The sequence below is a fragment of the Tupaia chinensis genome, unplaced genomic scaffold (genome assembly GCF_000334495.1).
Source record: "Tupaia chinensis unplaced genomic scaffold, TupChi_1.0 Scaffold000054_1, whole genome shotgun sequence".
NCBI lineage: Eukaryota > Metazoa > Chordata > Mammalia > Scandentia > Tupaiidae > Tupaia > Tupaia belangeri.
The window spans coordinates 6,070,735-6,091,667 of NW_006159512.1; the positions used below are offsets into that span (position 1 = coordinate 6,070,735).

General features: G+C 41.0%; 1 protein-coding gene and 1 long non-coding RNA gene across 2 annotated transcripts in view; one reads left to right on the forward strand and one right to left on the reverse strand.

Annotated features, from left to right (window-relative positions):
- PAH (phenylalanine hydroxylase) overlaps window positions 1-17,472 on the reverse strand; it is a 73,933-nt gene extending 56,461 nt beyond the window's left edge. Inside the window, exons 1-2 of the mRNA XM_006141404.3 lie at window positions 17,312-17,472; window positions 10,061-10,168 (exon numbers count right to left, since the gene is read on the reverse strand). Coding sequence (XP_006141466.1) covers window positions 10,061-10,168; window positions 17,312-17,374 — 171 coding nt within the window. The 5' untranslated portion in view covers window positions 17,375-17,472. The remainder of the gene's footprint in view (window positions 1-10,060; window positions 10,169-17,311) is intronic.
- An 81-nt stretch (window positions 17,473-17,553) lies between these two features.
- Window positions 17,554-20,933, forward strand: part of LOC106736045 (uncharacterized) — a 13,472-nt gene continuing 10,092 nt past the window's right edge. The window contains exon 1 of the long non-coding RNA XR_001371179.2: window positions 17,554-17,602. This is a non-coding gene — a long non-coding RNA (uncharacterized LOC106736045). The remainder of the gene's footprint in view (window positions 17,603-20,933) is intronic.

Consider the following 20,933-nt stretch of genomic DNA (forward strand, 5'->3'; position numbering starts at 1 on the left):
GGAAAGATACCCAAGGACTCTTTATTTCCTAAGCAGGGAATAAATTGGGGTGTGGGGGGTGTTCTTTATATTGTCCATAGTTTTAAATTTAAATCAAATTAAAAAAATCATCTGTGTTGCAAGAACTTTTTTTTCTCTACAGTAGAACTCAAACTTCTTGTTTTGATTAAAGAAGAAAACATTCTGGTAAACATTTTACTACCCCCAGTTGCTCTGGACCCAAGACCAGAGGGTAAAGGCAGTCCTCGTGATTCCTCCTTGATCTAGTCCCACTCCCCAAGCTCAAGGATAACAGATAGGTCTTTAAAGTTCAAATGTTAGCTAAACATCATGTATCTGCCTGGATGTTCCCTCTGCAGCCCTGTCGAAGTCGCCAGGAATGCTGAGGCTAGCAGATGGCAAAGGATTTGAAGAGTCCATGACCTGACCCCTTGTTTATTCTCTCTCACCTTAAGTCAGTTGTTCTTTCATTCTAGAACTTGCTTCTTCCCTCTCCTGCCTTCTGGTCAACTTTTTCAAGTTTCAGCTTAAATATTAGATCTTCAAGAAACCTCCCCTGGCCTCCTTTGCATCCAGTCTGGGTTAAACAATCCTCATGTATGTGTATTTGTTGTATACTTAATTATAATTGCCCATTTATGTAGAATCTGTAAATTCCTTAGGGACAAAGGATGACTATCTGCTTAACTCCATTGTCCCCATCACCAATATAGGGCCTGACAATAACAGATACTCAAGAACTATTCATTGCATGCATACGTGAAAGAGTGAGGTCACTGGACATCTGATGAGGGGAAGGAGTGGTGTCTCTAAACAGGAGAAGGGCACGAAAAGTGGGTGTGACAATTACAGACTGTGCCTTTTCTATTTGTTTCATAAAGACCAGTCAGCTGTGAAAATGGAGAGTGAACTCTGAAGCAGTTTTAGGTCTACGTGTCTAGCCTTGGGCAACTTGCTTAGTCTGAACCTCTGTGTCTCTGTCAATTAAATGATACTCAGTTGAGCATACCCATGTACCTCAGAGATGGCCTAGGGCTCAATGCTCTGTATATCTCCTGTTTGCTTGTTTTCTTCCCTGGAGAATACATGGTAAGGTGATTAATAGTGTTGATAAAGGAAAGGAGACCCCTCCTTTGCAGCCCCCCCCCCGGGAGCGTGCTTCTAATTTTATAGCCCATTACTAAGCCACTTGTACTAAAGACTCCCAAGTGACTATTTTCCTGAGAAGGCATAGGAGACATGACTTAGTAGAGGCTAAAAGTAAATAAAACTACAGAAAATATTTAAATAAAAAATATAAAATATTTAAGGTTGAAATCATCTACTGAGGGGGCCAGCAGGTGGTGTGGTGGTTAAGGAGCTGGATACTCCTACATGGCCAACCACAGTTCGAATCCCAGACCTGGTGGTTTGCTTTCTACTTTCTCTCTCTCTCTCCCTGTGTCGCTTTATGGTCAAATTACAAAATAAATGGATAAGTAAATAAAATTAAATAAATAATTCTTTAAATTTTTTTAAAAAATAATAGTAATAATCTACTGAGGGCAGTGAAGACATTTACGAGTTTAGGATAGGTCTAATGATCCAACCCTAATTCACAAGAACATCTGCTACAATCTCCTTAACACACATAATTACAATGTATCTGCAGCCCATTCATGAATATCAAACATCTATGTTGTGTTCTGATGTAGTTACTAGCTGAGACCTACAAGGCCATAAGCCCATTGGCAGGCAACGTGGATTCTCAAAGGGATGGTGACTTTGATGCTAATCACTCAAAGAAGGGAGAAATTCTCAGGCAGGGAATCAAACATAGCCAAGATGGGAGAAGTCTGCTCCACACTCGGTAGACCTCACCTTTTTTTTTTTTTTTTTTTAAGGAGCTGGGATGCCCTGGTATGCACTCATGGACTGAAGCTAGGGAGCATATCATCTATTTCACGTTACTGTTAGCTTTTCATCTCTTGCTCTGAGGATTCACGTGGTTTGGTGACATGTCCCAGTTGCAACTCCACCATGCTGCAGGGTTTAGAGGGATGGTCCTGCACATTAAACACAGGGCTATTGTACTTGTACTTAGCTAGGAATTTGTAAGGTTTAGGCTTTTCTCCCCACATGGAATGTTACCAACTCCATTACAGTATTTAGATTATATAATGTTAAGAAATCAGCAAGAAAAAGACAAATTTGCAAAAGAAAAAAATGACAATATGCATGGAAAATTCACAATTTATAAAAGAAAATAAATAATATCATAAAAATATGAAAAGATTCCCCTATCTCAATAATCAGGGAAATAAAAATTAAAACAATAAATTACTTCATTCAACCCATTATATCCTCCAAGATTTAAAAGCAAGAATAAGCAAATATTCTCACAGGTGAAGAGAAGTAAGTATTCCCATATTGAACTGCTAGGGGTGTGAATGGTGGTTCTGGAGAACCACTGAGAAGTTTCCTCTTTTTTTTCCCTTTAATTTTGCCAGAGGACACATGCACTTGCCATAAAATGACAGAAAGAAAGAGAAAGTGAGAAAGCACAAACCATGGGGGATGGTCACACCTCAATCCCCTTTCCTCTATCTCTTCTTCCTTTTGAGATTTTGGGCACACGTGCATACACATCCTTCACATTTCTCAAGTCATCAGGTTCAGGATTGAACAGTGCAAGTTCATTTGGGATCCATTTGGGATCCAGCCACCTTAACCATCATGGCACTGGCTGGCTCAATAGTTTAAAATGAAAAGATACCAAGTGAAGCAAGGCAGACTACGAAAGAGAGGTACTGTATGTGCCCACTCAATGCATACCAAATGTCTATATTTTATGGCGAAAACTGAAAATTGGAAGGTATAAAATAATAGAGTGGGGCCAGAAGTTAGCGTAATGGCTATGTCGCTGGACTCCCACGTAGTTGACTATGGTTCGCGTCCCAAACCGTGTGGCTTAAAACTCACGCCAGGTGCGTATGTGTGCGTGCCCAAGATCCCAAGAGGAGAATGAGGAGAAGAGATTGCGGTGTAGCCATCCCCCCTGGTGGGTGATTTCTCGCTTTCTGACTCTTTGTCTCTATCTGTCTGGTGTGTGCACGCGCCCTATAGCAAAAACCTCTCAAAAAAAAAAAAAAAGAATAGAGAGCAATTTTGAATACTAGAGACAGTGTGGGAGGAGGATGGGAAATGAGGGAAGTTGAGAGGGAGGTAATGAAGGAGAAAAAGAAAGCAGCAAAACATTAAGAGACACAAAAATGGAAAATTAGCTGTTAATGATAGTATGTATGGTAATATCTTTGGCCAAATGAATATACAGTGTATTCATGATGGGAAAATTCATTTGGTATGCTGTAATGATACACTGTGATTGAATGAAAACAGGTAAGAATAATAAAAATGAATATTTTTCATTAAAATAGTTTTTTAATGAAAAATATCTATACCCTTGGATCAGCAATCCCATTTCCAGGTACCTACATTTTAGAAATATTTGCATATTTGGGGCCAATAGGTGGCATGATGATTAAGGTGACTGGACTCCCACATGGCTGACCACAGTTTGAGTCCCAGATCTGGCAGCTTACCTTCTCACTTTCCTTCTCTCTTTCTCTCTCTCTCTCTAGTCAACTTCAAATAAAATAAGATAATGACAATGAATAAAATTAAATATAAAACTAATTATTTAAGAAAAAGAATTATTTGAATATTATACACCAAGAGAAAAGCCATCAAAATAAGTATTGCAGACTTGTCTATGACTGCAGAAAATAGGAAACATCAAAGATGTCCAAAATAGGGAAATGGATCAATAAAATATAGTATGCACATATTTAAGAACTGTGTGTCAGAGTTAAAAGGTATGAACTTAACCTATATATGTCAACATGTATATATCGTAAACACATTGCATTCAGAAAAAATATGTATAGTAGTTCTTTTTTTTTCCTTACTGAACTGTTCATTAGCAGCTATTCGGGGCGGGGGGGGGGGGGGGGCGCGCAAAAAAAAGGGGGGGGGGGGGGGGGTTGCATGCATTAAAGCATTGCACATTTCAATTTAGAGAAACAATACCTAGAAAATAGATAATCCTGACCTAACCACACACACACACACACACACACACACACACACACACGAATGAGCTACAAGAGTCAGGCTATTTGCCTTTTTATAAAACTGCAGAAATGACTCAGATGTGCAGGGACAGCTGCATTTGGTAGACGTATGAGATGTGACGGATGATGGGTTTGGGATCTGAGACCAAGGATTCAAACCTGTCTCCACTGCACCTTAGCTGTTGGACCTTAAGTAAGTCGCTCAGCCTCTTAAAACTTCAGTTCCATCATCCGTAAAATCAGACTACTGCCTTCTCCACTGAGTTTCATGAGGATCAAATTGATAATCGTATGTGCCTAGCTTATCACATATTATGGTTCCACAAATACTAGACTTCGATTTTCTGCCTTAATTCGGCAATGCGAATGACTGTAACTAAACTCTATGCTTAGCAAGCCTGTTAATAAGCATAGAAGGTGTACCAACCTGTACAGTTTCTAGGGAAAATTCTGAAATACGTTTGGAAAAAAACTCAAAACATAGTAACAACACTTCACCCAGTACAGTGACCTTTGTTTCCTCCTCTGTGAAATGGGTGTAATAACGCCCATCTCAACCTGGGCATTAGTGATTTCAGATAAGGCTTCAAAGACTTTATCCAAAGTGTACATCGCAGAAACATACACGCACACACACATATATACGTGGACACCCCTCTTGGGTGCATTCCAACCACTTCTGGTCATGTAGTTACTATTGGTTTATTTATTAGGTTGAAAACATCCTGTCCATTTACTGCTATTTAATCTATTAACTCTGACTTGGACTAAGGAGCAACCTCTCAAGGAGAAAATGCTGAGTAACTGTCTATTACAAAGGCTAAAAAGTTGCACAGGAGCATTTTACAGATCCGATCTCTCTCACAAACACTGTGTTCCCCTGAAGGAACTGTCTCTCTCCTCTACATGCATTTCTTGCTTTCACATCGACAAATACCCCCACCCACACACACATTTTTGTTTAGTTTTGTTTTGAGAGATTTTTTGCTATAGGATGTGTGCACTTACTGGAGATACAGAGAGAGACAGAAAGTGAGAAATTGCCCCCTTGGGGGGGATGGCCATACCACCATTCTCCACTTGGGATTTTGGGCACGCACACACGTGCATGTGCCCAGCATGACTTTAAGCCAACGGGTCCAGGACTCAAACCATGATGGGGTACGTGGGAGTCCCGCGACATAACCATTACACCATCTGCTGGTTCCCCGTTTTACTTTTTTAATAGGCTATTCTTTAAGAATAATTTTAGATTTACGGATAAATTGAAAGGATGGTATAGAGAGCTCTCCTCTACTTCCCAAGCAGTTTCCCCTATTATTAACATCAAGTAGTGCGTAGTATGTGTGAGAATTGATGAGTCGATCTCAATGCTTTGTTATATACTGTAGTCTATCCTTTATTCAGATCCCTTTACTTTGTGTCTGATGCCGTGGTTCTGTTCTACCATCTCGTTCAGATACCAGGTTATCTCCAGTCTTTATGTCTCTGGAGGCTCCTCTTGACTGTGACAATTTCTGAGACAGACCTTGTTATTGGTGACCTTGACAGTTTTGAGGAGGACTAGTCAGGTATTTTGTGTAATGCCCCTTGACTGGAATTCAGCTGATGTTTTTCTCATGATTGCACTTGAGTTATGATTTGGGGAGGAAGATCAGAATCTTCTTTTTTAAAAAAGAAGCAATTTTCTTTTAAAAAATATTTTGGGCAACATATGATATGTAACTGTGCATATTTGTGGGGGTTTTTTTAGTACAAGAATGAATATGTAATTATTAAATCAGAATAATTAATGCCCACTGCCTCAATCATTTGTCAGTACTTGTACTGGGAACATTCAAAATCTCCCACTTTTAGTTACTTGTAGATACCCGACAAGTTGCCATCTATATTCTTCCCACTGCATTTTATTTTATTTTATTTTATATTTTATTTTATTTTTTCGCTAGAGGCACATGTACTCACTTGAGACAGAGAGAGGGAAAGTGAGAAATCACCTCTCAGTGAGGATGGCAACACCACAGTCTCTCCTCTCAGAATTTTAGGCACACATACACACATGTTCAGCGTGACCTTCAAGCTGCTAAGGTCCAAGACTTAAACCTCGTAATCAGCTATGTGGAATCCAGCCACTTAATCTCAGACCACCTGCTGGTCGCCACTGTATTTCATAGCACTAGGTGTTCCTCCTGCTTATCTGAAATACTGTTTACATTAATCAACATCTCTTTATCCTACTCCCAAAGGCATATAACTGATCTCTGATCATTTTTCTTTATTTTCTACTAAGGAAAGGGTTTTTGTCATTTATTTTTAATTTTTTAATTTGCTAGAGGACATGTGTGCTCACCAGAGAGACAGATCGAGAGAGAAAGAGAGAAGTGAGAAAGCACTTCCCCCCTTCATCTCCCCAGGAGGAGATGGCCATACCATAACTCCTTCTCCTCCATTCTCCTCTGGGGACTTTGGGCATGCACACAATGGGCCTGCTATGTCTTTCTTTTCTTTTTTTGAAAGAGAGATTTTTTTGGTATAGGGCATGTGCACTTGCCTTAGACAGAGAGAGACTGAGAGACAGGAAAGGAGAAATCACCCCCTAGTGGTGATGGCCACATGGCAATCCCTTCTCCTCCATTTTCTCCCAGGATCTTGGGCACACACGCACACATGCCCAGTGTGAGTTTTAAGTCTCTGGGTCCAGGACTTGAACGCAGTTGACTGTATGTGAGTCCAGTGATGTAACCATTAAGCCATCTGCTGGCCCCTGTTGTCTCTTTCAAGTCACTGAGTTTAGGACTCTAACCTACGATCGTCCATACAGGATCCCTCCACTTCAGCCACCATCACCATGCCACTAACTGGCTCAGGAAAGGGTTTTATATATCTATATTTGTATCTATCTATCTACGTCTATATCTATATATATTTGGTTTCTTTTCTTCTTAAAATTTTGTCAGATTGTGTGTGCGCTTGCCCAAGGGAGACAGAGAAAGAGAGAGAGAGGAAGAGAGTGTGGTCATCCTACAATCCCTTCTCCTCCTTTTGCCATTCTGTTGGAATTTGGGGTATGCATGCATATGTACCTGGCATGTTTTTCAACCCTCAGGGACTGGGACTCTAATGGTGAGAATGGCCATGTGGTATCTGGCTGCCTTAACCACCAGGCCACGGGACTGGATCAATATTTGGTTTCTTTTTTGCTAATGCTGACCTGGTCACCTGGACATGTTTCTTCACTGTAAAGTTACTCTTTTCCTTCTCTCTTCTATACACCATTCTTTGAGAAAAGTCATTCTGAAAATCCCAGGAACAGGGAGATACATTCCTCCCTCTTTGAGGTTGGAGTATCTACTTAAGTTACATGGATTTCTTCTACCTAAGAGAGCTGTTTTTTCTCATTTATAAACAAGGTTCAGTGAGACCATGATGCCTGTGCTGGGTGCTTGGAGCCCAAGCTCCTCTACTATCCCACCTTCTGTCCCTCCCACCTCCCTAGTCTGGGTTCTACAGGTTTTGCCCCTCCTGAACCAGGCTAGCTTAGAGGTTTAGCAGGACTGTGGCCATTTTGAAATTAAGAACGGTCCCAAACCAGAACAATCTGACCAAGTGCTGAGTCATGGGGAGATCTGTTTTAGGAATGGTCAAATGAGAAACCAGGAATGGGTATTTGAAGTAGAACAGCAATCAAATTAATTACTCAGTAGAAAGTGGTTGACTCTGATTGTCATGAGGGATGATGTGAAAGTGCTTATACCTATAAATCCTACAAACATGTTGAGATTTTCAAGACGGTTTGATGGTACTTGCTGACTGTCTCCCTATAACCAGTTACAGAAGTAAACGTCCTTCCTCTCCAGCCCCTATATCTCATTTCATTGACTATGAAAAGCAGCAGCTGAACTTGGCTGGGGACACCAGTTTCCTGGCCCTCTGGGTCCCACCCAGCCTCTTCCTCTCTCTGGCTTTCCTTCCCATGACATTTCCCTTCTCCCTGGCATTGTGACCAGATAGCATGGGATTGGGAGGGAGGTCTGTGTTCTCACCATGGAAAGTGGGCAAGTTATTCAGTGGATGCCTGGCCCAGGTGAGCTTCTCTTCCACCCCCATCCAGAGCTGTGATTTCTTGTTGGGAGGAGGGGTCACCTATCACTATGGGCTTACACAGCAGGTTCCTAGAGAGGGGAGGTGGACTTGTCCACCCTTGACAGGCCATAGCTGTCAGTCCAGCAGCTGACTGGAAGGGGGAGTCAGCAGCTAGTGGGCCATAGTTTCTGATGGAGGAAAGCACAACTAAATAGCAATAAAAAGAAAAGCAAAACAACATGACAGGACTAGAGAGAGAGATGCACAAGAAAAGTTTTATATTTTACTACTTTTAATTTGTTTTCCTGATTTTCGAAGACATTCTCCATTTCCGTTTTATATTCAGCCCCACAAATTATGAGTAGTAGTTAAGAGGGTAGGTTTTGGAGTCAGAATGCCAAGGTTGAAATAATATCTCCAGTATTCACTAATTGTGTGACATTGGGCAAGTTACTTAACCTCTCTAAATTTCAGTCTCTTTCTTTGAAAAATATGCATAGAAATAACCTCATGCTATTTTTGTAAGATTGAATGAGGTCATGTCTGTAAAGCCATGATGACTGAGAGGCCATCTCACACTCCATCTCATTCCACAGTCACTCAGAACGTCTACAGAGCCTAACAGAGGCGGTTTCTCTTCTTTACAATTTCTGTACATCTCCTTCACCTCCAGTACAGAGAACATCACAGGTTTTCATGAGATAACACATTAAATCCAGCCAGGTTCCAACAGGATTGATGAAGGAGTGACCAAAAACATACTGAGCATTATGTACGTAACTCTGACCAGCATGCCACCCTGACTACCAGTCAGCTGGAAAGAGCACAGGAAAAGGAATACAAAGCAATGTATCTTCAGGTGGGCAAAGTTCCAGAAAAACATCAGTAAAGTACTTTAGAAGAATCTACATTAGGAAACCTATTTGGAATTATGCAAAGTTTGGTGCCTAACTGAAGTACAAATCAACATTTCCTAAATTCCTTTTCAAGATAGGATGGCCTAGTATACATTAGAATTTTGTAGACTCTGGGACCAGCAGTTAGCTGGACTCCCATGTAGTCGACTGGGGTTCGAGTCGCAGACCCGGTGGCTTAAATTCACGCTGGGTGCATGTGCCTGTTTGCCCAAGATCCCAAGAGGAGAATGGAGGAGAAGGAATTGTGGCATGGCCATCTCCCCTGCGGGGTGATTTCTCGCTCTCTGTCTCACTGTCTCTCTGTCACTCTCTGTCTTTCTGGCGAGCACACGTGCCCTATAGCAAAAACTTCTTTTAAAAAAAAAAAGAATTTTGTAGACTCTAAGAGTTCCACAATAAAAATAATCATATAAAGTTAATATGACCCCGAGAGTCCTAAAGGTGTTACGCTTGGAATCTCTTTATTCACAAGGCATCTGCCGATGTCTTGAAGAACATTAGCTGTTATCTAGAACACACTATGGAGTTAAGCTGCTTAAAAGAAGAGATAGTGTCTTCATTATTATCTTATGCCTAGCCAGAGAAGAAAATATTGATTTAATAAATTAAAAATTGAATGGTTCTTTTGTTTTGGCTATGCCTGGTCTTTAACACGGTCACATGCAACATGCATCTAGGCATTTAAATAAAACACATGATGCCATCAAAAAATCCCTGCTGAATCTAATAAGGCACATATTATCATCGTTGTATTATGAATAGAGAAGTTGAAGCTCGGAGAGGTAGAGTGACTTAACTAAGGTTACAAGTTGGTTAATGTAAGAGCCGAGATAAAAACTAGGTCTTCGGATTCTAGATCCTATGTGCTTTTTACTGCATCTAGCTAGAAAACTGTACAGAAGTTTGCTATGCCATTGTCCAAGACAATAAAGTGAATAAAACACTTACTTCAAATAAGCGCAGGACTTTGGCCAGTGCGCCAACTTCTTCTTTAAGTGAGAAGATCAGTGATATGGCACCGTCTTGATTGGAGTTATCTTCAATATAGCTTGTTTCCTGAAGGGTTAAAGCATTTCCACCATTTAGCAATTCATTCCCAGGGAGCCTCCAAGGAAGAAGCAAGCATGAATACTTTATTTTAGTTAATCCTTGGAGTACGATGAAAAAAAAATGCACACACACACACACATACACACATATAAAAAATTTGATTATTCACTAATGTCAGCAATCAACCTTATCAATTTAATATACTTTTTTGAGCCTCTATTAAATGCCAGGCACTATTCAGATTCTGAAAAATACAATGACGAATAAGACAATGCCCCATTCTTTAAGAGCTCATAATCTGACTTAACAGACACACACACAACAAAGCAAAATGTCCTCAGAGGTGATACAATACAGTTCAAAAAGTGTCCTAAAAAAAATCACTGGTCAATACTGCGTAGAATGTACTAAAAATAGAGCTTACACTGGTTTTGAGTCTAAAGATCTGGACTGGACTCCTCTCTCTTGCACTTGCCAGTTGTACTACTTTGGGAAAATGCCTTGGCCTTCTTTTTTCCTTCGTCTTTAAAATTATGATAATAAGCTCTGTCTACACAGTATTCAGTTGATTAAAAAAGTAAAAGCTGAAATATAATACTAAATAGAATATTAATATATATATATATATGATGGAAATATAGGTACATAAGAATGACCTCTTGGCCTTTGTCAAAGATCTCAGGAAGCTTTAACTTGTTCCCATATACTAATATCTGAATTGTTCAAAAAGAGTCCAAAAAATACATTGAAGTACACAAATAACCTTTCAGAAGTTGGAGGACTCAAACTAAGTACAAAGAACATCAAGGATCTAGCATTACTAAATGTGGGGACAGTAATATAAAGTGAGAACAACATCAGCATTCCAGATGTTGTACCTGAATTGTTTTTGTTCTAATTTTTTTTTTTCTAGAGGGCATATGTGCTTACCAGAGTTGCAGGGAGAAAAAGAGAAGAAAGTGCCCTCCTCCCTCAGTGGTCATGCTGCAGTCCCTTCTCTCCCTCCTTTAAGAACCCTGGGCACACATGCACACGTGCCTGTTGTGTTTCTCAGGTTGCTGAGTCTGGGACTCAAATACTGTGGTTGATCATGGGGATCAACTGCCTTAACCACCAATGCCAGGAGCCAACCCAATCTAAGTTTTAAAAGAATAGATTAAATTCTATATGTTCCCACCAATAAACAGCATGTACCTAAAATTGGGAAGAAGACCTTGTGCAGACAATTGCTTGCTTGTTAGCAAGTTAATGAAATGAACGGATATTATATCATCTCTATAAAAGAAGACTCATCAGTTCTCAGAAAAATAAGCCCTGCATGCATACTGGTGACCCTTAAGTCATCAGGGTCATAGGAAAAAAATTCTTCCAATTCACAACATTCGGACTTTTTCCAGAACCTCACATGAAACAAGAGTGTGGGAGGAGAATCAAATGTATCAGCAAGCGTGATCATGGGGAGCTTCGAATGAATTGAGAGACTGAACTGTTGTATATATATCCCTGTTTGAATCACGAGGTTATCTTACAATTCATTTTAATGTATCATTTACTAAGAGCCTACAGTGTCCCAGGTATTATAAAAAGCACTTGATTTGAGGTGGTAGAGTTTATTATATGCGTGTTCCCCTTTTACTGATGACAAGATTAAGTCCTAAAGAGGTGAAGTGCCTTGTCCCTAACAGCAGAGCTCAGATCTGAACCCAGGTCATTTGCTCTCTGCGTCCTGCCTATGATCACAACCTCTTGTAGGCTCCTCTCTTCCTTTTTCGAGCCCTGCCAGAATAAGCAGGTGAGCCTCTGATTTTAGCCTTCTTCTTATCAGGGAACACTGAGTCCTTTGCTTTTCTTCTGATTTCCTTGAAATGACAAAAGATTTCCCTGTTTCTAATTTATTTGGCCACTTTCTGTTCTCTGTTTGCCTCCAAGAAAAAGAAGAGATTCCTGATACACCTCAATGGATGCCACCTTTGACACCTAGGGTAATTCAGACTTGAATGCACCTGTGTGATTGAAACTCCGTCACTGCCACTGCTACCCAACTCCTGTGTGTGTCCAGTCAGTCACCAAGTCCAGCTCTGTGTTCTCTGGAAATGGCTCTTGGAGTCAGGTCCACCCATCCCCCAACATTGTCACATGAATCCAGCTCTTACGGATCTGTACTGATCCAGTCCTAACAGAAATGTTGTGTATGCAATTCCTTTATGCAGAACTCTTCAATACTCCACCCCCATGACCATTTGGATAAAATACTACTTGCCAATATTCAACAGTCTCTTTAGAATTTCACCTCACCTCTGGGGGAGGTGAAATCTCTTAGGAACCTCCCTTCTATCCAAACTGCTTCCTCCTCGCCTTTCAACTCCTCATTAGAGTAAGCCATTAAACTCTCCTTTCCAATATCTCACCCTTCCTCCAAGATCATCGTGGCTCTTACTTTGCTCTGAAAACCTTTGTGCTCCTCAGCCTAAGGGAGCAATCACTCTTTTACCTATATATTCCATTGGGCTTCTGGGCCTCATATGGGACTTGACGATAATTGACTCACAGAGCTAGATTTGTCGTTGAGGTTCATCTAGTCCAACCCCCTCATTTTATAGACGGGAAAACTTAAGGCCACAGAGAGAAAGAGACTTGCTTGAAGTCATGCAAATAGTGGAGGTAGGTCAAGATCTCAGGCTCCTAAAAATCAATTGTTCTGTATTCCTCTCTCTGTTATGGACATGACGTGGGAATTCAGGCCTCTGGGGTTTTTTTTTTTGCAAAGTAAGGAATTTACTCTGATCAAATCACCAGTCACTTGATGCTATTACATTATTTTGAGAGATTTTTGCTATGGGGTACCTGCCCGTGTGGGAGAGACAGAGAGAAACAGACAGAAAGTGAGCAATCACATTCCCCAGGGGGTATGACCATGCCACAATCCCTTCTCCTCCATTCTCCTCTTAGGATCTTAGGCATGCACATGGCTGGCATGAGTTTTGAGAGACCAGGTCTGGGACTCGAACCACAATTGACTATGTGGGAATCCAGCCATGAAACCATTACGCCATCTGCTGGTCCCACTTGCTACTACTACTAGCAGCCTATATTTTGCCCATGCCCATCCCCTTTCATTTTCTCCATTCTTAGTCTTCATACGCTTTCTTTTTTTTTCTTTTAAAAAAGAATTATTTAACTTCATTTATTTATTCATTTATTTTAATTTGACCAGAGAGAGACAGAGGGAGAGTATGTGTGTGAGAGAGAGAAAGAGAAAGTGAGAAAGCAAGTCACCAGGTCCAGGACTCAAACCACAGTTGGCCATGTGGGAGTCCAGTGCCCCCAACTACCATGCCACCTGCAAACCCCGTTCTTCATACACTTTCTAAATTAGTATTTCTCAATAAGTGTTCCTTAGATCTCAACTCCAAAATTACCTCATGATTTCTTGCCCTAATACAAGTTCTTAGGTCTCGCAGAGTCTCATCAAATTAAAACAGTTGAGGTGGGATCTTAGAATCTACATTTAAAAAAACTATCTGAAACTATTCCTAACCTCAGAAAAATTTGAAACCACTGATAAAAATATAGTCATTTAAAAAAAATTGACTTTTCCCAGATCTGTTTGCAAATTCACATTTACTGTATGACAAGGCAGTACTCTGTTGTTATTAATCCAATACTAGGGCTTACTGTTGATTGAGTGAGCACCCACGTACTTAGTTCTCATGGTTCATAAATGTCATCACTGACAGCTACCAGCACTATTCTAAAGTTTTACACGTAACAGTTATTTAGTTCTCGCAATAAGCCCATGAGGATGTTATTTTGCATATGAGGAAATAGACTCTGCTAGGTTATGTAGCTTGTCCAAGAACAGTCAGCTAATGAATGGCAGAGCCCAAACTTGAATTCAGGTCTAACCACTCCAAAGCCCTTATTCTGCCTCTCAGTGACAAACTCAGTTGGAACAATAGCTCCTTTTTCTCTAAACATAAGGGACTTTAAATGAAAGGAAGACCATGGACATTTATGAAATGATGTCGTTTGGGGTAGATTTGAATTCCAGTTTCTGATTCTGTTGTGTTGAACCAACCAATCATGGCCCCTTAAACAAGACTCTTGCAGAATACATTTTTACTGGCTCATAAGCTATACTCTTTTTGTTTTCAAAAGACATGTAACTATGTGTACTCATCATGGGTAAAAGGTAGGAAAAAAAAAAAAAAAAAAAAAAAAAAAAGTAGCTCAGAAACTATATAACAAGAAATAGGGAAGGAAAAATGGACTAGGAACCAGGAAGGGAAGAATATTGATCAGTGAGCAATAGATTCAACAGCAGAAATATGTTCTCTTTGGTTACATATAACAAATGCATTCTGCTATCTTTTTAGTAGTAGTATCTTTAGTTTTGGGGGCTTGCAAGTGGCATGGTGGTTAAGGAGCTAGATTCCCACATGGCCAACTGTGGTTCGAGTCCCTAGCAGCTTGCTCTCTCTCTTTCCAAAAAATCTCTGGTCAATTTTTTTTAAAAAAATGGTAATAAATAAAATTCAATAAATATTTTTTAAAAAAGAAAAAGTAGTTTTCAAATTTACAAATAATGTGCTTTAGCAAGGATATTCCAGGGATGCTAACTTTCAATCTTAGTGCTTTATGGAATCATAGTAAAAGGTGTGTATTTGCCTGTGTGATTATAAAAGTGTGTGCACATATATGTACACTCACACACAGACATATACTGGGTAAGACAACTGAAAACCAGATGCAAACCTCCTGCCATGGACATCATAATTCTCTATATTCTATAGGAGGAAGCATTGTAATAAAGAGCTATCTATGCATAGTCGTTGGGGTCATAGCTAAGGATGAACACACGCTTCATTGTTCATAGCTGAGCTCTCTGAGTTGCCCTCATCTTTTGCTTAATTTTTCTTCATGGCATTTATAGGTAATTATATTACAAGTTCATTTTATTAACTTTGTATTGCTTATCTCCTACACTAGAATGTATAGGAGAATTCAAAAAGTTTGTGTAAAATGAAGTTAAAATATGACCTTCTTTTAATGGAAAGAAATTTTGTAGTCTACACATAGTTTTTTTCTGGGAACTTTTTGAAGATGCCTTATAAGTTTCACCAGGACAGAAACGCTGCTGTGCCTGGCACACAGTAGGTGCTTAGTAAGTCTGTGTTGGGTGAGTTAATGAGCCAAACCTCCCTTATAGGAGTATTGTATTGTTGCCTATGAAAAGCAATTGACAAGTCATATGTCCCCCATCAAATGGTGACTTCTTCCCATAGCCTGCCTTCTGCCAGAATTAGGTCCAGTGTGTGCTGTTTGTCTGGGCTGGGAGCTTTAAGAAGGTGTAACTGGTGTTTCTTCAGACTGTCAGAGTCTAAAGATGAAAGCTAGTTTAGTCCAACCTTCCCCATTCCAGTTTTACAGATTCCAAGTGCAGACTCCTCCACCCAATTAAGTGACTTCCCCACTACATAGGCTAAGCAGACCAGAGATGAGAATCCAGGTCTCGTGTCTACACATCCAATACATTTCATGACCAGGCTGTACCAGACCCAGTTACTGACTCTTTGCTTGTCTTTGCTGCCAGGGTTCAAATGCATTTGTAGAACAAACAAATGGGTTCTGGCTAGACACATGTTGGCACTTTCCTTTGTTAAGAAGTATACTAAGAGCTTTGTAGGTGTTATTTTGTTTCATTCTCATACAACTATAGGACACAGGGATTTTTATTCCTAATTTTCAAGTGCATACACCTAAAGTCATGCTGCCAAGGCAGAGGTGGCACCTGGGCATGCCTGAAATTCTCCCTTTTACTAATACCCCAGCTCTGACAACTGGTTGAGTTCTCAGTCCTTTCAGTACTTTATAAATAAAGATTTCAGGCCCCATGCCTCCCTACCCAGGAACCTGCCTCAGCATCTCCCATGGTTGTGGGGCACTACTGCCAACAGCACCAGAGCTGCAGGGAGGATGGAGCCAGATTCTGTTGGTTCTGGGCTTCGTCTGATGTCCACGCAGTCCCTCTTCAATACTAATTTTCCATCTCCCAGGCACCACATGCCATTTTCATAGAAAAACCTCTTAGAACCCCCCCAAAAAAATCAGTCTAAGTTTCTTCTGTCTCTCTAGTTACACTATCTTTTTTTAGAGAGAGATTTTTGCTATAGGGCCTGTGCACTCACCAGAAAGACAGAGACAGAAAACAGGAAATCACCACACAGAGGGGATGCCATGCTGCAATCCCTTCTCCTCCATTCTCCTCTCAGGATTTTGGGCACACACAAACACATATCTGGCATGACTTTCAGGCTGCTGGAATCCGGGACTCAAACTGTGTTCGGCTACATGGGAGTCCAGCGACGTAACAATTATGCTATCTGCTGGTCCCTAGTTATACTAACTTTAACATCAACCCTCCTCTCCTTTCCAATCTCCCTGTTCTCTAATCTGGCTCTGCTCTCCTAATCCTGCAGATAACAAGTGCAGGCAGTTTTGAATTGCTTCCCCAGTGCGGGCTTTACATCTGATACCCAGAGTCCTGGACTGTGATGTCTGGCCTCTGGTGAGTTCAGAAATCAAGGAATGCATTCTGCAGGTTTATGTCAAGAAAATGACAAGAAGTCCTGCAGACTGAGCATTAAATCACATGCAACGTGGGTTCTTGCCTAGGGACAACCCTACTCATTTTCTGCCCTGCTTAGTGTCTGGTAAGTCACTGAATCCTCTTTAGGTCGGATCTTTTTTCCAGAGTGAAAGACAGTTTCTCACAATTTTGGCCTTCTGGTATCTGGCTGAGAGCACGTCATAAATACCACAAAAGAGTTCTCCCACCCCAGGATGACTTGTGCAAATACACCCGGTGAGTTGGTGGCAGTTCTGGATGGCAGATCCTCTAACTCCTAAAGCAGTGAAAAAACTTGCAGGACTAGCAGGACAGATGCTCCCCGCTCCCGGACTTGGACACACTTGCCAAGGGCATGTCTCGCACGCTGGCTTTCTGGGTCCTCAGTTATCTCCAAATGAATTCAGACTTCTTGGAGAGTTTATGAAACTAGGAAATCAACATTTCTCAGATCGCGCTCTCTCCCGGTGGAAGGGTGACAAACTCTCCTACCTGAGTACCTGAGGCCCCCCGGGGCTCACCTGTCCGAAGTCGGAAAGTTTCCTGCCCAAGCCACGGTTCTCTAGGACCACGGCGGCTGACATGCTGCTCCCAGTCAGGTCCCTACCTCTAGGGCGTCAGCAGTCACAGGTTAATTTGCAAACAGCGTGTGGGGCTGAGGGTTTTAACCAGCATTAGGGAGAAGAGGAGAGGCTCCAAGGGGTGTCTCCTGCCGCCTGTCCCAGCACTAACGCCCCCGGTGGGCGTTGTCCTGACGCAGTAAGCGAAGGCGGCCCAGTCTTGCTCCAGGTCATCTGCCCTGGTTGCTGGAGGTGAGGCAGGGGTAGGGAGTGGGGGGAGGGAGGCGAAGAGGGTGTGTCTGACGCGGGAGGCCAGGCTTGGCTGCCCGCCCAGTGTGGTGGGCGGAGCTAGAGAGTGCAAGGCCACCTGTGCCCTGACAATTGTATAAGTAAAGGCACCTTTCGGGACTCTCAGCCGTCTGGGGAGCGGGCGCATTTGGAACAAATCTGAGACCGCCTGGTAATAACCATTATGTGAATAAACCCTCCCCGCCCTCCCGGAGAAACAGAGCCAGGATGTTAATTTCAGAGCCAGGCCTCTATTTAGTTTTTCTTTTTTCTTTTTTTCTTTGGTCTCTTCTATTAACCATTAAGCAAATTGCCTTGCCGTCCTTTGCCTTTGGAAAACGACTTATAGTTGTCATTGCAAATGCTGAATACAAGCCCTCAAGAGCGAAGGTTAGATGGATCTGGATTGAAATCCAGCCTCATGTTCCCAAGCTGTTTACAAAACTGCTGGGAGCTGGAAAAGGAGGATGGTAGAGCCATCTTGCTGGAATGTGCTAAGAGGAGGAATAAAAACAGGAATGGCATAATGCATTGAACATCGAGTACATTTCTGACTACATAGTTAAACACTCAATAAATGGAAGATATTGTTCAAACGTTTGTCCACACAAATTTGACAGGTGACTATTGAGGACCTAGTGTCCTAGGCATTGGGGAGGCGGCAGTGAACAGAAGAGAGGCCCTTGCATATTTGTTCACTTTGTACCAAATGAAAGGCTTAATGCTAAGCAAAGCAACTATGACAGGCAGACTTTGTGTGTCCCCACTCAATATATACCAATTATCTGTGCTCTATGACAGAATCTGACAGTTTGGAAGGTATGGGGCAGGGAGGGCAATAGTAGATACTAGAGATAGTAAGGACAGGGGTAATATGGGTGTGGGTAATGGAGGGTGGGAGGGAGGAGAACTAGGGAAGAAAAATAAAAAGTACACTTAATTGATAAAAAAATGAAAACCTCTTTGCTGCTGATGATGATGTGTATTGTAATGTCTTTGTCTTGACTGATATGCATGGTAATCTTGCTGGAAAAAGAAATTTCATATGCTGTAAAGATATGTAAAGATAATATAGTATGAAAAATAAAATTTAAAAATATCTTTTTTTAAATAAAAAGAGGGCCTTGCTTCCTCTCTTGCTGCCCTTCTGCTGAAAATAAAGAAGCAAGTTCTATACAAAACAGAGAAATGAACTAGGAGTGAACTAGTGGGTATTGGGGAGTGGTCTTCTTCAAGTAGGCAGGAACATGTCGTTAACCCAATTTTTTCTGATAAGGAAATGAGGTAAGTCATCAGTAGGTGAACTGAAAAAAGAAAGAACATTAGAAAGTCAGAAGTTCAGATAGGACATGAAAAATCTGGGGCATTGAGGCCTTGAGTGCCTGCTTAATATTTGCCTGGGAGAGGTCAACAAGCAATGAGAAAACAAACCAATAATAGAGGCTGCTAGAAATCCACCCCCTCCCCTCCCACGATTCTTTGATCAAATGACCAAGCATCTGCCAAAAAAGAAAAAAAGACGGAGGAGGAGGAGGAGGAGGAGAGTGAGTAAAAAGGTGAGAAGGGTAAATAACTTCAAAGACTTATCCCAGCAGGTGAGGTGGAGGAGGAGGAGGAGGAGGAGGAGAAGGAAATCTCAGGTTTAGGATTCAAAACAAGTGTGTTAACTTCTGATTCTACCACTGATTAGCTATGTATCTTTGGTCAAGTCCATGTCTCAGATTCATGTTTTTTTGTTTTTTTGGTTTTTTTTTTAGAATTATTTATTTCAGGACCAGCAGGTGGTGTGGTTGTTAAGGTGCTGGACACTCCCACATGGCCAACCACGGTTCGAGTCCCGGACCTGGCGGCTTCCTTTATCCCTTTCTCTCTATATATATGTCTCTCTCTGGTCAATTAAAAAAAAGAATGAATGAATAAAATTAAATAAATAATAATTTTTTAAAAAATAATTATTTATTTGATTATTAGTATTATTATTGTTGTTGTTGTTATTTCAATTCTACTAGAGAGAAACAGAGAGGGAAGGTGAGAAAGCAAGCTGCCAGGTCTGGAACTTGAACTGTAGAAGGCCATGTGGGAGACCAGCACCCTAACCACCATGCCACCTGCATGTCTTTTAATGGGAATTTTAAGGGTTTTACTTAGGGTTTCTTGGCATGGACACTCTGTGTCTATTTATAGACACTGTGCCAAACCATTCACATGAAGATTTCATTTTTTCCTCTCAATAGTCCTATGAGTGAAGCATGACCTTCTTTTAAAAAATAATTGTTTAATTTTATTCATTATTATTATTTTTAATTTGATCAGAGAAAGACACAGAGAGAGCGAGAAAGAAAGAAGGTGGAGAAAAGTGACAAAGCAAGCCACTGGGTTCAGGACTCAAACTGCAGTCAGCCATGTGGGAGTCTAGCCTCAACCACCATGCCACCTGCTAGCCCCCAAAGCACGATCTTTTAATAGATGAAAAGATACTGAGGAGACCAGCAGATGTTATAATAGTTATGTAGCTGAACTCCATGTAGTTGGCCCAGTTCCAATCCCAGACCTAGTGGCTTAAAACCAACGCCAGGTGCACGTGCATGCATGCCCATCTTAAGAAGAGAATGGAGATGAAGAAAATGCAGCAGCGTGGCCATCCCCCCGGAGGGGTGATTTCTCACTTTCTGTCTATCTTTCTGTGTCTCTCTGGCAAATGTATGTGCCCTAGAGAAAAAAATCTTTCTAAAAACAGAAAGAAACTGAGATACAGAAAGTTTAAGTAAGTAGCCCAAATTCAAACTATTGCATGTTCAACAAATTCTAAGCCACTTCTAGAGTATCCTTTCTTTCCTTTTGAATTGAGCACAAATGTGATTTTTAAGAAAACAGAGTAATAGTCCTTTTTTTCTCACATCAGCTATAAATGAAATTAAAACAAAATTATGCCAGAGGACATGTGTATGAAAGAGAGAGAGAGAGTAAGAGTGAGAGAGAAAACACCCTCTTGGCCACACCACAATCTTTTTTCCTCCAGGTTTCTCTCCTGGGTACATGCACGTTTCCTGTATGTTTTTTAAGCTCAAGAGGCAGGTCTCAAAGTCTGGTTGGCTGTGTGGGATCTGGCTTCCTCTGTGCAGCACTTAACTGCTACACCGTGGGACCAGCTCTAAAAAGGAAACTCTGAATCTTATCTCACATAAAACCATGCCCCACATCTGGGTTTGGAGGAAAACACACTTAATTGTTTGCTACTTCAAAGACAGAAACACTGTTAGTTTCTTAAAAAAAAAAAAAAAAAAAAAAAAAAAAT